This window comes from Chiloscyllium plagiosum, chromosome 6, assembly GCF_004010195.1.
Source record: "Chiloscyllium plagiosum isolate BGI_BamShark_2017 chromosome 6, ASM401019v2, whole genome shotgun sequence".
NCBI classification, from domain to species: Eukaryota; Metazoa; Chordata; class Chondrichthyes; order Orectolobiformes; family Hemiscylliidae; genus Chiloscyllium; species Chiloscyllium plagiosum.
Genome location: NC_057715.1, coordinates 63335359 through 63353425, shown reverse-complemented (window position 1 = coordinate 63353425; position 18067 = coordinate 63335359). Strand labels below are relative to the sequence as shown.

Below are 18067 nucleotides of genomic sequence, written 5' to 3'. Positions count from 1 at the left end.
TTGCACTCCAAACTCAATGGAATTCTTACCCTTAATATCTAGTTCACAAAAAGCAAAAACTAGGTAGATAGGAAAAACAACAAATAGTTCTTTAATATTATTGTTGTCTTATACGCCGGTATTGTGATTCACTTTTTCCTTTTGTTATTATCCTAATATAGGTTATCCAAACAAACAAATGGGACAGAAAAAATAATTCATCCCTTTATTTCACCATTACCTGGCATCTCTAATCAGAAGTACCCTGATGAAAACAACATCACTGCTAGAGGAGGCAATGATACTGTTTCACCGAGCAAATCCTCGTTACCCTTACCTTCCTTAAATTGGAAATCTGAGTCTAAACTACAGAGTTGCACTCAAGCCTCCAATGTAAGTAAACAAAAAATCCAAACTCTGCATAACATATAATTGTGTAACATACTGCGCATTTTGCATTTTGCTTCATCATTGTGAAGATCGCTGAGTCCTTTTAGTTTACCAGTTCAAATTACCCAACTATCTGTATAGTGATGGGAGAGTTGAATGGTTCTGATTAGCTAAAAATGTAGTACCACAGCACGTGAAACTTATTGAAGTAACAAAAATAGTCCCTTTTCTATTGATGTATTCGAGATCTAACACACCAAACTAATATCTGATGTGGCGCAAGAGACTGTGTAGATTATACTGTGGGAATATAAAATAGATATTGCTATCATATCTACAGAAGCTCTTTAGAATCAGGATAATCATACATGAAGGAATTCATTCATAGGTATATTCCAGAAAGACAAGCGCATGAGTGCAAGAACAGTAGAAAGAAATGTTGATTGGGTTAGCTTCAATAGGAAGAGGCTCACGTGGAAAAATGCACTTGCCCAGCCAAATGGCCTGCTTCTCCACTGTAAAGTTAATTTAACTCTAAGTAATTTAATCACAGAATTCCTCATACTCATTGCAGGCCATGAAACTGATTGCAAATATTCTCTGACAGAAAAGGAGTAATCTTCGAGAATTTTACTGGCTGTTCTGTTAAAGTACATCCATACTAACCACAATGAAAAAGAATGAAGGAGTGAGAGCGTTAGATGAGCTGTGCATTCTGGAGGCACAGAATTTACGACATTTAAAAGATATGAAAAATTCCATAACATTCCCCAGCATACCGCTATTATACTATGAACTGCAGGCAAAGTAAAATAGAAAAAGATCTGATGTTTTAAGTGAAATGATATTATAGAGAAGTGAAATTTAGATTGTAGTTTAATGGCATAGTAGTACACAATGCAACTCTCTTCTCTAAATGCAGATACCTAAAACACCAGAAAGTGTGCTCACTCTTTAAGAGCCCTTAAAAACACATGCACCTGGCAATAGATGATACACTGAGCTGCAGAAGAATTTCTAGCTACATTCCCTGCCTTACTATCAGGGACCCATTATTGAATTCAATTGATATTAAAACTAACTTTTGACGTGCTGATTTATTTAATTAATTTAGGGTTAATATCACTGAAGTAATCCTACTCCTGGTATTCGTGCGCTACCTTTATCGTAACAAAATTATTTTTAACATTGTTACTTAAGTTGAGTTTATTGGTCCAGAAATATAACAGTTATTTGAATCTATTATGCTTTAGTCTATTTGCATTTATCAGCCTGAACATAATGCATGCTGTAAGGTACTAACTTTCTGCCAACTGCAGAGACAAACATAAGCAGGTTCCACAAGGATTCTACCAATCGGTGTTCTAACTTTGGTGGAAATTGCAGATGGACTATATGCATTTTTGCCAAGCTTCCACTGAGGTTACAGCAGCCTTCAAAAAATATCCTGGTTAATATTTTATTCTGATGTTCTTTTTCATGTTTACAGAATGAAGCATTTTTAATCTGAATTTGCTCAGTAAAATATTTATTTGCAGAACTGGTAAATTTCAATTTCATTGCAATCAGCAGCTGTGCACAAGCAGTGGTGAGATTCAAAACCACAATGACATGATTGATGTGAGATCATGAGAATAAATAAGATTAAATTAGGTTAGTCTGTAACAAAAAACTTCATTTATTAAATTTTCAATGTTTGGGTTACAGACTAATCCAGTGCATTCTATAAATACACTGTAATTATTATCTGGTTAGCAGATATGGAGAGAAATATTGGCACTTGTAACATTATACCTCAAAATTCCAGGCACTGACAACTTGATGAAACAAGTTAATTGCTTTCTTTCAATAGCAAATTGAGTGGGCATAATAAACAAAAGAAGCATGATAACATTTTACCCTCATATGATTTGTACTATAGAACATGCAGTGAGAACAATGCTGATTTTGTTTATGATCCTTTTCCTGTGAATGGGTATATTTGGTCTTGTTATTCTATTATCCATTGACTGCCTTTGGTCATTTATATCATGTAAGAAGGAAACAGATGATCAAAGTTGGAGCCTGGCTGATTTGTTTCATCCTGGGGATGAAAGAAATCTAAGAGGGAAACAGAAAATGCTGTCACTACTTAGCGGGTCAGGCAGCATTTGCAGCAGAGGAAAGCATGTTACAAATGATTAGGAAAAAGTAGGACTGCAAATGCTGGAGAGTCAGAGTCAAAACGTGAGGCACTGGAAAAACACAGCAGGTTAGGCAGCATCTGAGGAGCAGGAGAGTTGACATTTCGGGCATTCTTGATGAAGGGCTTATGCCCGAAACGTCAACTGTCCTGTTCCTCAGATGCTGGCTGACTGGTTGTGCTTTTCCAGCACCACACTTTTTGACTGTTACAAATTATTGTCAGGATCTACATTAATGCTTATTATTCATTTTTAGATGCATCTAAAGAAAGTTCTTTTCTTTACAATAATATTTTCTGACTATGGGAGCTAACCTTATCATTTCCTATGAAGGTCCTGTTTGGTTTAACTACCTTCCTATAACTTCAGTTATCAAATGGTCAGTCATCAAGTGTTATGATCTTTCAGATATTTGTAGCTGACACTCAGATCTCACTCTGCCTTACATTTAATGAACAAATGACACCGGGCTGTATTCATTCTGAATGTTCCTAGCTATGTTCATTCCATTTGTATTGTTCAGTTCATTCCAAATATAACTTTGAAGGCCCAGAACCTGACTCTTCATTGTTTCGAGCCTGATTGGCAGTGGGAGGAAGGGCTGCTTCCTTTGATTATAAAATCTGTAGATCCTTGGAGATTTGATTTTCTGAAAGCCAAGAACTGGTTTATTGCTGTAGGTACACAGGCAGTTTTGTTTACTTATGGGGATGGTTTTGTAGGTGTTGGTCCTGGGTAGGTAATCTGAGTCAGAAGGTTGTTATTTTAGTCCCATGGTATGACATTAAACATTGTCTACCATCTTAGATGGACATAACATAATCCATGGCACTGTTTCAAAAGAGAGGAGGGGAGTTACCTCTGGTTAATATTTGTTGCTCAATAGATTATCTGATCATTATCACCGCAGTTTGTTGGAGCTTGCTGTGTGGAAATTGACTGCTGTGTTATCTATATAACAATGACTCCATTTCAAAAGCACTTAGTTGACTATTAAGTGCTTTGTGATATCTGATGTACCTGAAACGTTGCTGTACAAATACAGATCTTTTTTTTGCTGCAGACTCAGAGCCAATAAATGAAGAGAACAATGGGTGAAATTTAAACCCCCAAACAGGATATAGATTTGCATCAGATGAAACATAAAATGTTAGAAATCTCATACCCAGCCTCAAGCTGCCACTAACCTGGCCTCTGACAGTTAGAATGGAAGAGAAAGAGGAAGCAGAGAACCATTCTTAAGAGATAGGCAGGTCACGTAAATATTTTCAGACTTCATGTTCAGGTTTTAATCTCCATTTCAAATGTAATGCTGGACATTCTTGGCATCACAAAACCCCATGCTTCTATGAAGGTGAGGATTGCTGAATCCAAGATGCAGGTGGAAAGGCATTTACCTGCTGATCCAATAAACTTCCTATCTGCCATGACCTTTGACCATGTGAACCTAAAAGCGCCACCCCCCAACATCTCTGGCCCCTCAATGTCTCCAACCTTTTAATTAAGTCCACAGTCTTCTCACCTCTGACCTGTCAACATCTTTGACTCTGCCATATCCAAACCCCTCAACTTCTTCAGGGTGAGAATCATATGTGATTCCTGATAAACAGCTTATGCTTAAAACATCAATTCTCCTGTTCCTCGGATGCTGCCTGACTGGCTGTGCTTTTCCAGCACCACATTTTTCGACTCTGATCTCCAGCACCTGCAGTCCTCACTTTCTCTTAGTCTATTATCCCAGTCAATCAGCTTGGTAAGAAACTCATTTGACTTCAATTGTTTGTTTACAATTTTGGCACCCACCCATCTACCTTATTACAGTATAGAGACAGCTTGGCAGGATGGGGAAAGGTGCAACAATGTGGTAGGTGGGGCATCTCTTGTATTTTAAGTGATCCCTGCCCTGCTGACAACATGCCTGGAAAATCCAGCTCCAGAGTCTTCTACAGCTGTGTATCGGCTGAGTGTTATGCTGCAAGTGTGTACAATTCTTGCAGTCCCAGATCTGTTGGCAACTGAGAAGCAAGTAAAATTGCCAACTTGTTCTTTTGTTCCGGAGCCCAGAATTAGTCTCGGCCAATTTGTACAGTTACACACTTCAAGGCAACAGCTGTGTGGTACAGTGGGAGTGTTCCTAATTCTGGGTAGAAAGTCTGCATTCAAGTCCACCTATCATGAAGCTATGTCACAACAGGTTGATTTAAATAATTTTCATGCTTCAGGATTGCAAGGCACACCTTGGAATTGATGTAACTGAACAAAGAATTTAGTCTACAATTTTAGCTGCTTCATATTTGCTATAATTCTTTCAGCCTTTCCAGCACAAAAAAACTACAAGTGGCATTATAGAATGAGAGCTGAAAATGTGTTGCTGGAAAAGCGCAGCAGGTCAGGCAGCATCCAGGGAACAGGAGAATCGACGTTTCGGGCATAAGCCCTTCTTCAGCCTTCTTCGGGCTTATGCCCGAAACGTCGATTCTCCTGTTCCCTGGATGCTGCCTGACCTGCTGCGCTTTTCCAGCAACACATTTTCAGCTCTGATCTCCAGCATCTGCAGACCTCACTTTCTCCTCAAAGATTATAGAATGAGAGCACATTTAAATGTATTGTGATAAACAAAGCTCACTCACTTCAATAATTTCAGTACCCACAGTATCTAGCATAGTGTTTTACTCTTTTGTTTTATTCTCAGTACATGCATATTGTTAATTTATCAATAGATTAAAAGGTTGACCATATGTAACTTTAAAAGTTAAGCTTTCCCTGCTCTTCTGAAGGCACTGACTTTTACTGTGGTTTCATTTTGTGCAAGTTAAGCAGTTTCCATGATCTTGTTCAAGAAGCTGTTTTTCATATGGAATTCAAACAAAATGTTGGCCAACAGTCAGAGGCAATATAGATCAACCACTTTGACATGCCCACACAGCAGTACTACCACAGTATATAGCAGCAACAGGATTATTTGATTTTTTTTCCTCTCACTCTGAGGTCAGCAAATTTCACACCAGTTGTGACACAAAGAGTTGTGCATTCACTCAGTTGGTTTGAATCACTCAGGGACATGCTACTAATATCAGCTGAATCATTTAATGACTACTCATTGGCTGGGATTTAATGTCTAAACTTAAAACTGTTGTCTGATCAATTGTGAAATGATCTATAACATGCAACAGGACATGGATAAGCCAGCACAATTTAGGATCCAACTTAAGATCTTGGGTAAGGGGAATGTGAGGAAGAATTGCACAGCAACTGATAATGACATGGAACTCACTGCAGCGAATGAAGGCAGAAATCAATGTAGTGGAGGTAGAAACAGATTTCAAAAATACATTAGGTAAAAACAATGACTGCAGATGCTGGAAACCAGATTTTGAATTAGTGGTGCTGAGCTGCTGTGGTCTTCCAGCACCACTAATCCAAAATTCAAAAATACATTGGATGGGCACTTGAAAGAAATTAGCCTGTAGTGCAATGGAGATTGAGTAAAGTGGCGGGGCTGACTGGTTTGTTTTGGATACAATGGGCTAAATGGCCTCCTTCTGTACAGTGAATGACTCTGATTTTGCGAAGAAGCACAGGTTGTGCTATTTTCAGAAAGCAAGGATAATATTATATTTTATTTTAGAAGATAAAGAATGCATTTGCTCCTTTCTAGTTCTATTACATTTTCTTACTTGGCAGACTATTCTGTACCAGCCATTTTCCATCAACTGGGAGAGTATGATGGTACATTTTTTTCCTTTAGTATCTGCATAAATTAAATCATACATGTAACAGCGGCTGGTTGGCAGTTTTTCTTGTGTATTAAGTGATTCATTCTGATTCAAAGCTAATGTCACTCATTTCTTCAGTGACTTGTTCCTTCTTAACACTCTTTCTGGTTCTGACTCACAACTGTCAGGAATTCTGCCAGTACTCATTATTGTACTTGAACTCACCTCTAGTCAAATGCCATTAATAATTATGTTTTCCGGATAATGATATTGGAAGGCACATATATAATCAAACTTGTAGAAGTCATTAGCATGGTTGGAAGTAGCCTCTTAGGTGGACAAAATAGTTTAACAATGAACCAAAAGAGTTGACACGATTCAATGAAATTATTATACTGCAATGTTCGACTATTGCTAATGAGCACAGTGTAACTATGATCTGTCATAGTACCAAACCTTTAAAAACTGCCTTTGTGACTAATGTTATTATCACATTTGTTATTCTGATCTACTTTGGAATAGTCTGTGCAAAAAAAAAGTTATACTTGTATTGCAGAAAGATCTCCACATTAACTCCAACAGCAATCAACTTTGCAATAGTCAATTATTTCAAACACCTCAAGAAAATTCATGGCGTGCGACATCAAAATGGCAAAATGAGTCCTGCAGACCTCGGCTTGTTTTTGATGACAAGTGAGTAAGGCACTGAAAATTTAGTGTTAAGTTAAACTCTTTAAAAAGATCAGCACTATACACCGTTGTAACTTCTGACATTTTAGATTGATTCATATCACTTTTGTAGTTAATCTGCCTTCAAAATATTCACCACTTTGGGATTTTTAAATTTATATTTAAGCAGGCAGCATAATGCTGACTACTACATGCAGGAGGCAAAGAGAAAGAAGCACAAAGCTGATGCCATGGTATGTTTAGGTTTATATTTGAATCTATTAACTTTTTGAAAAATTATACATTTTAATATATCCTTGCCAGAAAATTTCATTTTGAGACTATTTTTGTTTGGTTTAGGTGGATAAGTTTGGAAAGGCGGCGAATTATATAGATGCAGCATTATCTTTTATTGAATGTGGCAATGAAATGGAACGTGGACCACTTGAAGCCAAATCTCCATACATGATGTATTCTGAAACAGTGGAACTCATCAGGTATGTTACAAATTGTAAGATTATTGATCCAGTTAAATAGATAATAGTCTACATAGTTAATGCAAGGACTCAATTAAAAGACTATTAAGTGTAATAAAACACTGCATATAGATGAGCAAGGATATTGACTCAGAGATTCCATGGAAAGCCTGTTTGGAGTTGCTGCATCCCTGGCCCAACTCCTAACTGAAAGAAGGGTCATTTGTATATCACAGGCAAGAAATCTATGTCACTTACAGTGCTAAATAGGCTTCAGTCTTGGACAGGGGAAATAATTTAGTTGTTGTAGCTATGAAGATCAGCAGTCCTTGCTCAACATGTTTAAAATGCCTTCAATATTTTGAATTTTGTTTCAATTTTTTTAAGCACTGTTGCCTCACAGCACCAGGATACCAGGTTCAATTCCAGCCTCAGGTGACTGTCTGTGTGGAGTTTGCACATTCTCTCCATGTCTGCGTAGGTTTCCTCCGGGTGCTCCAGTTTCCTCCCACAATCCAAACATGTGCAGGTCGGGTGAATTGGCTATGCTAAATTGCCCATCGAGTTAGGTGCATTAGTCAAAGGGAAATGGGTCTGCGTGGGTTACTCTTCAGAGGGTCAGTATGGACTTGTTGGGCCGAAGGGCCTGTTTCCACACTGCAGGTAATCTAATCTAAAAACCAGGCAAATTAAAAAATATATATTCATTCATGTGGTGTAGTCATTTCTGTCTACTTCAGCATTTATTGCCCAATATAACTGCCCTGGAGAAGATACTGGTGAGTTTCCTTCTTAAAGTGCTGCAGTCCTTGGAAAGGAGGGACAATCTCAGTGATATAAGGCAAGGAGCTCCAGGATTTAGACCCAGTGTGCTGAAGGAACAGCAATATGGTTCCAAGGCAGGACCAGTCTGTGGCTTTGAGTGGAATTTGCAGGTGGTGATGTTCCCAAATATCTACTCCTTGTACTCCTGGGTGGTATAGTTTGCAGGTTTGAAAGGTGCTATTTAAGCAACCAAAATGAGTTACCGCTGTTCATTTGGTTGATGGTACACACTGCTGTCACACTGGTAAAGGGAGTGAACGTGGAAGGTGGTGGATAATGTAGCAATCAAGAGGCCTGTTTTGTATTGGATGGTGTTGAGATGCCTTGTAGATGTAGGCAGGTTTTAGGGAGTCAGAATGTGAATTGCGTGCTGCAAACTTCTAGCTTTGGACCTGCTCTTGAAGCCACAGGTAGGGCCAGTCCAGTTCAGTATCTAGTCAATGGTTAGCCATTAAAAATATGGAATTCAATGATGGTAATGTCATTAAATATCAAGGAACAGTGGTAAAAATCTCTACAGAATCCCTACAGTGTGGAAACAGGTCTTTCGGCCCAACGAGTCCACACTGACACTCTGAAGAGAAACCCACCTAGACCCATTCCTCTACATTTACCCTGAGTAATGCACCTAGCCTACACATCACTGAACACTGTTGACAATTTAGTTTGCCCAATTTACCTAACCTGCACATCCCTGAACACTATGGGGCAATTTGTGGGAGAAAACCCACACAGACACAGAGCGAATGTGCAAACTCCACACAGTCAACCAAAGCTGGAATCGAACCTGGGTTCCTGGCATTATGAGGCAGCAGTGCCCTAACCACTGAGCCACCGTGCCATCTCCATTCTTGGAGATGGTCATTCCTGCATTTGTGAGGTGCAAATGTTACTTGCTGCTTGTCAGTCCCAGCCTGGACATTATCCAGGTCTTGTTTATTTGGATCTGGACTACCTCAGTATCTGAAGTTTGTGCAATCATCAGTAAATATCCCCACTTCTGACCTTTTGATATAAAAATAGTCATTGCTAAAGCAGCTGAAGATGGTTGGGCCCAGGACCAATATTCATTCTAATCTGTGAGGATGCACAGACATGTAACTGCTCTTATGTTCCACACGCAGCAATCGGCATCGGCATGCCAGTCATGGCATTGACTTCCCATTCCGGAAGTCGCTGCCACAAATGGGTCTTGCAGGTAAGGCAATTCAAGTCAATGCTGTCTAGGACCCAACCCAGATGAACTCTGCAGAAATGTCCTGGAGGTGAGATGATTGGTCTCCAACAACCACAGCCATGTTCCTTTGAACCGCGTACGATTTCAACCAGAGGAATGTATTCCCCGATTTCCATTGACTTCAGTTTTGCTAGGGTTCTTTGATACTACACTCTGCTAAATGCAGCCTTATTATCAAGGGCAGGCACTCTCTAGAATTCATCTCTTTTTGTCCACATTTGGACCAACATTGTGATGAGATGAGTGCCCCTGGCAGGACCCAACTGAGCCTCAGTGAGCAGGTTATTGTTTTCCAAATGCTGCATAAAGTTTTGTCAATGACCTCTTCTATCACTTTATTGATGGTCTGGCATGATAATCCAGGGCGACAATTGACTAGGTGGGATCTGTCCTGCTTTGTGTGCGTATCAACTACCTGGGCAAATTTCCACATTGTCAGGTACTGCCAAGGTTGTATCACCAATTGAACAGCTTGCCTGGGGGGGTGTGGCTAATTCTGGAGCACAAGTATTGTCAGAAACTTGTCAGGGCATAATTTTCTCTGCAGTATCCAGTATCTTCAGTTGTTTCTTGATATCACGTGGAGTGAATCAAATTGTTTAAACACCAGTATCTGTGATTTTACGGACCTCTGGAGGAGACTGAGATGGATCTGACTGAAGATTGGTGCAAATGCTTTATCTTTGTCTTTTGCACTAATGTACTGGGTTCCCCCATCATTGAGGATAGGGATATTCATGGACCCTTCATCTTCTGTTGTTAATTATCTGCCACTTTTTCACAGTTGTGGCAGGACTGCACATTTTAGGCCTGATCCAATGGCTATATGATTGCTTAGCTCTGTCAGTTGCTTACTTACCCTACTGTTTAGCATGTAAATAGTCCTGTGTCATAATTGCACCCTGGTGCTGCTTCTGCCATGACCTCCTGTAATCTTAATTGAATCATAATTGATCCCCATGGGGAAATGCTGGGCCATGAGGTTACAAAGGCAGCATGGCGGCTCAGTGGTTAGCACTGCTGCCTCACAGCACCAGGGACCCAGGTTCGATTCCACTCTCAGGCAACTGTCTGTGTGGAGTTTGCACATTCTCATGGTGTCTGCGTGGGTTTCCTCTGGGTGCTCCAGTTTCCCCCAAAGTTCAAAGATGTGCAGGTTAGGTGGATTGGTTATGCTAAATTGTCCATAGTGTGCAGGGATGTGAAGGCTAGGTGGTTTAGCCATGGGAAATGATGAGATAGAATAGCGGGTAGGTCTGGGCGGGATGCTCTTTGGATGGTTGTTGTGGACTCAATGGGATGAATGGCCTGCTTCCATACAATAGGAATTCTGAGATTATTGTCCAATTCTGAGGCTGATGATATACAGTGTCTCATGGATGCTCAATTTTAAGTTGCTGGATCTATTTGACATCTAATCTATTTAACACAGTGATAGTGCCACAAAAATAGATGAATGTATCCTGTATGTGAAGACAGGGCATGACGTCCTTAAGGACTGTGCAGTTGTCACTCATGCTGATTTCAACCTGAACAAATGCAACTGTGACAGGTAAATTGGTGAGGAAGTTGATTTTTCCCTTTTGCCAGTTCCCTCACTCCATGCCACAGACTGACTGTAAAGTTATATCCTTTATGACTTGGCCTGCTCAGAAAGTAGTAACGCTGCTAAACCATTCTTGGTGATGGAAATTGTAGTCCATTGCGAACTAGAAAACACTCGATGCCTTTGCCACTCTTTGTGCTTTCTCCAAATGGTGCTCAGCATGGAGGAGAATGGATTTATTAGCTTAGGGAGTATGATACATAGGAAGAGTTATTCTTACCCATATTTGGCCTGATCCTATAAGACTTCATGTGATCCAGAGTCATTGTTGAGGATTTCCAGTGCAATTCCTTACTGACTATATATGAGGCTGCTACCACCTCAGGGTTGGGATGTCTGCAAGCTATGATTCCATGAGTGTGACTATGTAAGGCTGTTGCTTGACTAATCTATGGAACAGCTTTTGCACAAGTTCCCAGATGCTGGTAAGGAGGACTTTTCAGTCTCAACAGGGCTGGGTTTGCCGTTATTACTTTGTGTACCTGGTGGATGCCATTGTCCACCTGGTTTCTTGTTACAACAAATGGCTGCTAGAACATTTCAGCGGGCATTTGAGTGTTAATTACATTTCTGTTGATGTGGACAACATGTTGGCAGAACTAAGGAAGGATGCTAGATTCCCTTCTACAAAGGACATTAATGAGCTAATGTTTTAAAATAACAGTTGTGTGGTTACATGGCTGCCATTAGGCTAAATTCAGGCTTTATTGATTTCAAATTTTACCTCCTGCCATGGTAATATTTGAACCTAGTCCATAAAATCTTAGCCTGTGATTTTGGATTATTAGTCTAGTGACATTGCCACTCCATCACCTCCTCCCAATTCTTTCCGGAAGCCAGCCTTCAAAATTCTCCTTGAAGCACTTAATATCCCTGTCTTTCAAAAGCCAAAGTTAGTTCTGTGGTACAAATAATGAGAAATATGTTATTTAACTGATTTTCCTTATTTTTAGAGCATATTACATCATAAGTCCACTTAAGACAGATTGTCCAACTATTTCAATTCAATTGTCTACCTCTACTTACCCATTTTACTGACGACGTTACTGATATTTTACAGCCTTATGTAAGGCTGAAAGCAATTACTGAAACTAAACTAAAATATCACAAGTCCAGTAGAGATTACTATTGAGAGACTGGACCAAGGTTCATGTTTGGTTATATTTAAGTGAGTTTTATTTTACAGTTGCTATCCTATTCTCAACTGGTTTGATATTGAAATAGGAAATGCTTTCACTCCTCATCAATAACATTCTTCATCTTGATAAACTTATCCAAATGTTTAAAATATTTATTTCAATTCTATGCAAACATTTTTTCCAGTTTTCCTCACAACAAGAGGTAGCACACACAGGGACCCTTTATGCTTCCCTGGATTCTGGGTAGTATTGGCAAGACCAGCATTTGTCACCCATCTCCAATTGCCCTTGCACCAAGTGGCTTGCTAGGTCATTTCAGAGGGTAATTAAGAGCCAATCATATTACTGTGGATCTGGAATCATGTGTAGAGTATGCCAGATAAGCATGGCAGAATTCCGTCCCCTAAGGATATTAGTGAGCCAGATAGGTTTCATGACAATTGACAATAGAACTAGATCACAAGCATTCACAACAGTGGACAGAAAATTGCAGGGTGTATGCATTTGATTTCACATGGTACAGTTGAAGTGAGTTTCTCTTCCTGCTGGGAATGTAGGAATGTGAAATCTGTCTTCATACGTAAAAATCGATGATGCATCATTACACCCCATAAGAGAAGTTGGAATGAGGATGAAAACATTGCAGATGATTTTTTTTCAGTGCAGCCATTTGCTGCAATAAAGTGGAAACTATGACATCATACTTAAAGTAAAGAGGTGCTTTGTCTACAATATCAAACTTTATTCAGTCACCTAAGAGCTGATATTCAAATAGTTAGCACACATGGTTTTAGACTATGATAGAAATTAAAATTTTAAAATTCCATATTGTATCACACTGGAACAAAACATCATGAAGAATGGGGAAAAGTGAGGACTGCAGATGCTGGAGATCAGAGCTGAAAATGTGTTGCTGGAAAAGCACAGCAGGTCAGGCAGCATCCAAGGAGCAGGAGAATCGATGTTTTGGGCATGAGCGAAGGGCTCATGCCTGAAACGTCGATTCTCCTGCTCCTTGGATGCTGTCTGACCTGCTGCGCTTTTCCAGCAACACATTTTCAGCAGCAGTCATGAAGAATGGGGCCATTTAAAACAATGCTTTAGAAGTATTGCAACTGTAATTAATATACAAGAGAGAATAGACAAATGCATACTTGAATTTTAATGTATGTAATGCCTAAGAAAGAAGAGGGGTCTTAATTCTCTTTATGGAAAGGGAAAAATAAATCTACTAGTAGCTAAAGTTGAGGAATATTTCACACCTCAAGAATCTTATTCATGTAAAGCACCTTTAATATGATCTTCAAGTGCATGAAGAAATCTTTGGTCAGTATGCCATTAGTTTCTACAGAGGTACTCAGGATGCCAAATGGAAGGTTAGTACAAATCCCAGAGGAACACTATACATAGCATTTACACCATTTCCTGCTGATCTTCTGATGTTATGGAGAGAGATTGAACAATCTTTACATATGAATATACATCTTGTCACTCTGGATCCTTCATTGGAAACTGTTTTCTAGCCATTAAAGATGATCAAGTAGGAGCCAGGTAACTAAAGTAAAGGTTTAGAATTAAATAGTTGTTGATATTTATACAGCAGGAGCAGTCAGCAAAAATGTAGTTAAAACATTTTTGTAGTAATCACACTTGTAGAAATAATGCAAATGGAGCTGAGATATTGCTTTGAACAGCTTGAGAAGAAAAGAATATGTAGCTTATCTTGATAATTAGTGGTAAATTCCAAAATGAAAAAGAGATACCCAGTGTTGACCAAGTGTCAGTGCAGAATGAAAAACAAAACCATTTTGAAAAAAAAGTGTTCAAAACCAAAGCAAGAGCATCTTGATCATATAAAGAAGGAAATTTCACAAAAGGAAGAATAATCTAAGATAGAGTGAGAACGATTTGTTTTATGGATGAAACACAGACAGGAGATAGTGTTAAATGTACAACTTCAAGAAAAATGGTAGACCGAGAATTAGAAGTTTTGCTAGAAAACTCAATTTAGCATCACGTCAGTCATTTTACAGACTTTTAAGTAGAAAATTGAGCAAGTTGAATCAAAGGTAGCGATGTACTCTGTCCAGAACATCCAGGCGTAGGAAACTATGATGTGGTAGGTGGATCCAAAAACAAATACTAAAGACTAAACACAGGAACATCAAATAGACCACAAGTATTCTACCATTTAGAATACATAAAAACAGTAGATATAAACACTAACAGTAAATGCAGTGTTAGAGAAGTTTGCTCACTTATGCAATCATTTAGATTTTGTGGCAGAAAGGCACAGCATATTTCCACAGCCAGACATCTAGCAGGGAAAGTTCCAGTTGAAATCTGAGATAATATGTGATGAGCTGGAGAGAATGGACAAACTTGAGGTAATAAAATTAAAGAACTGAATTTATTCATCAGCAGTATGAGTCATTAAACCAAGCAGTGAACAACTCTGAATATATCTGGCTTGGATTTTCACTACCATAGTAGGTAGTTCGAGTTGGGAAATTTCCCATTCGCAACCACCATTTTGATGGAAAGTCTAAGTGAACTGATCTTCTCTTGGCATTGGAGGTAGGGGAGGGGGTTTTGGGGTCATAGTAGGTGCAGGAAAGTATTGGCACCTGCCACTCTGATAAGATCAGAAGCAGCCACAAAGGCCACTGAAGCCCAAGGTGGGCTGCATAAAAATACCATCTCACTTCTCTGGGACATGGCTATATTTATCCCTCACACCCCATCAGCCCCTTCCCCACACATTTCCAGTGTCATAACTATGGTCTCCATACTATCCCAACCCCATCCATGACCCTTATACTCTCCATGCCACGTCGCAGTCCTTAAATGTCCATTCAGCCAGAATACTACACTAACCCTATGATAACAATGGCATATATGAAACTACTTAGAAAAAGAAAACACCCATTCATATTTCTTTAAAAAATGGTGTTCCCACAGCCCTAACAAAGTGTCCATCAAATGGACATTTAAACTATCAGTAACAAAATCTTTAAGCACTTCAGATCTCATAATCCAGAGCAAATAAACATTGAGATAATGACAAAAAAGATAACAGTAAAAATAATTTATTCTAATCACATAAAGATGTCAATGAATAAAATTCACAGTTCTCTCAAGCTGTTTAAGTAACCTTCCACTCAATCCTTTTATGTCTATGGGCTGTCAGTTCATAGATTAACACTTCTATAGCATTGTAGGAGGAACAATACTTTTAATTATGAATGTGTTTTTTCCAAAGCAGTTCTAATTAATTGATCGTGTAACAGAGTAGGTTGAGTTTGGAGGGTATGAGAGACTTCTGGGATTAGTGGAATAAGGAGTTGGAATGGGGCTGTAAGTGATCATGAAGGAGGTTGGATGTGGATGTGTTAGTACTGATGGGGCAGTTAGTGAGGTATGGGGGGGTGGTGGTTGTACTGCTGAGGGCAAGGTGCATGAGCATTAACTTTTGAACTTGTCCTTCAAATCCAGGCAAATACTCAACTCCTGAGATTTATGAACCACAAGTCACTGAAAACTCAACTACTGTATATACTAATGTAAAAGTTGATCTCATGTAAAAGTTGACCCCTGATTTTGGCCAAAAATCTTGTATTTTCCATACTACTATATCGCATTATAAACCTCTTACAAAGGAAACTGTATGTTCCCATTAACCCACTTAAACAAAATCACATTCATTCATACTGGTAACTCTACTCATCGCTCTTTGTTAATTATATTGCGTCTCCATTCATTACTCTACTTAGCCACTTGGTTTATTACAGCACGTTTTGATTCATTCATTCAGACCGGTACTAAGTCTATTGGTACTTATCACACTTTGTTCACTATACATTCAAAAGTTAATACCGTTAAAGTTAATAATTTTAATTGTGCTATTATATATGAATAAAAGAGATATATTATCTACATATATCTTTAATTCTTTGACATGTGTTAATGTTGCTGAGGTTCATTACAAACAAGAGTAAATGGAAGGGAAATGGAAAAATTTGGCAGGAAAGTTCAACTTGCTTACACATTCAGAATTTAATAAATGTTTAATTTTAAGTGTGCCATTATACCAGGCCAGGACAATGTTGAACACCGATTTTGCAGGATTGTATTGAATCATTGACATGTTAAATTTTTATACTGGTACGTATAAATAAAATTTACTACCAGTAATTCATTCTTGTTTCTCTTGCTTTTATCTGGTACCTTTACTGTAATTCATTGTGTTTTTCTTCTTTACCTGGGATTAGTTGAACAATCAAATTGACTTCTGCTAATAATCCGGTATTTTGAATTTCAGCCCCTCAAAACTCGTGCCCGTGTAATAGTCAACTCTATAAATTGAACCTTTAAAAATAGTCTAAAAAATTCAACTTTTACACGAGTACATGTGGTAACTCCACAAAAAGTGCTGTGTGTTAGCAGAAGCCCCAGCTCAAAGTGAAGTTAGTCAGGTTGACAGGGCAGGCTAACCCGTACCCTCGTTCCATTCCAGTGAAAGGTGGGGGCGCAAGAAATCAGGGATGGGAATCCTGGAATCACCCATCATTTTCAATTGGATCTTAACTTCACAAGACTCCAATCTTCCTCTCTAAAATTAACCTGTAGAAAGAATTTTATCCAATACAGACCAATAAAGAAAATGATGTCAGGAATTTCAAATGTGAATTGTGGAAACTAACGATTACAATTAAATGGGATTAAATTAAAGTTATGGTTAATTGATAGTCCTTTTAGTAGATACCGGTGTATTTGAATGCATTTTACAATCACTTCAACTCTATTGACCTTTCAACTTTGATGTCACAAATCCTGGATGACTTTGAAGGGTGGCACTTATTCTGTATGATATAATCAGTTGAGGAAGAAACAAATGGAAATCTGGTCAAACGCTGGGAAAAATCCAGCAACAAGAAACACAAGATTAATTCAAATTTAAAGAAGCCAGTAACATAAAACATAGATTCCAAGAGAAAAGGACTGAGTTGAGATTACCTATGTGAAACTGTTAATAAAGGTAATCAAATAATGAAGGCTGCTGTCTTGTTTCTTGAATTCAAAAATAAGGATAGTTAAAATAGTAACAGAAGCTAGGAGGGACCAATCATTACAAAAGTAGAGATATCCAATGTTTCAAGGATCCCAGGGTTGAATTTTAATATTGTGGTGAGATGCACATTGTTTTGCCTTCCACCTACACAACCACCAAAAGGAAAAGTAGGGTCGAGATTGTCCACTACATAAAATGTCTGGCCTGCAGCGATAACACTGGGGTGGCTTTAAGGAATGAGGTAGGACTTGCCATTCCTCAGTGGGAGGATGACTCATCCTCAAGCTGCGAGCTAAACTGATTGACCAGAAACAGCAGCTGAATGTGGATGGAGGACCAGAGGGAAGAGTAATGATTCTTGTAGAATCAGGACTATGCCCAGGCAGTTAGGGTTGCAAGATATCTGTGAATCAAGATAGAGGTTTAAGGGAGCATGGGTGAATTTGATGCAGGGAGGAACTAAGTGGGGAATAACATTGGGAATTGTCCCCAGTGTGCACATAGGTTCCTGCCAAAAAATGCACATCCATTTCTTGCCTGCCCACATAAATTGTTTTAAGGCAAGAACAGTGTGTTATTTGGCTGAATTAGCTTCTTAATAGAGTCAGTTGCCCATTTTTTTTCAGATGGCAGGCAGGCTGCTGATTTCCTCAACATGTTGGTCGATACTGAAGAGGTGGTATTGTGCAAGCTATTTATATATTTTATGTGCACCCCTTGCCAAAACCAGCTCCTGACTGAGGCCATGAAATCCAGCCTTTGAAATTGATCCCGAG

General features: G+C 38.9%; 1 protein-coding gene across 3 annotated transcripts in view; it reads left to right on the top strand.

Annotated features, from left to right (window-relative positions):
- aff3 (AF4/FMR2 family, member 3) overlaps window positions 1–18067 on the top strand; it is a 95499-nt gene that overhangs the window by 53892 nt on the left and 23540 nt on the right. For 2 of the 3 annotated variants that reach the window (XM_043691689.1, XM_043691692.1), the window contains 4 exons: window positions 162–372; window positions 6825–6961; window positions 7125–7191; window positions 7298–7434. In XM_043691689.1, the coding sequence (XP_043547624.1) occupies window positions 162–372; window positions 6825–6961; window positions 7125–7191; window positions 7298–7434 (552 nt within the window). The remainder of the gene's footprint in view (window positions 1–161; window positions 373–6824; window positions 6962–7124; window positions 7192–7297; window positions 7435–18067) is intronic. The other variant, XM_043691690.1, reaches the window with a different exon arrangement.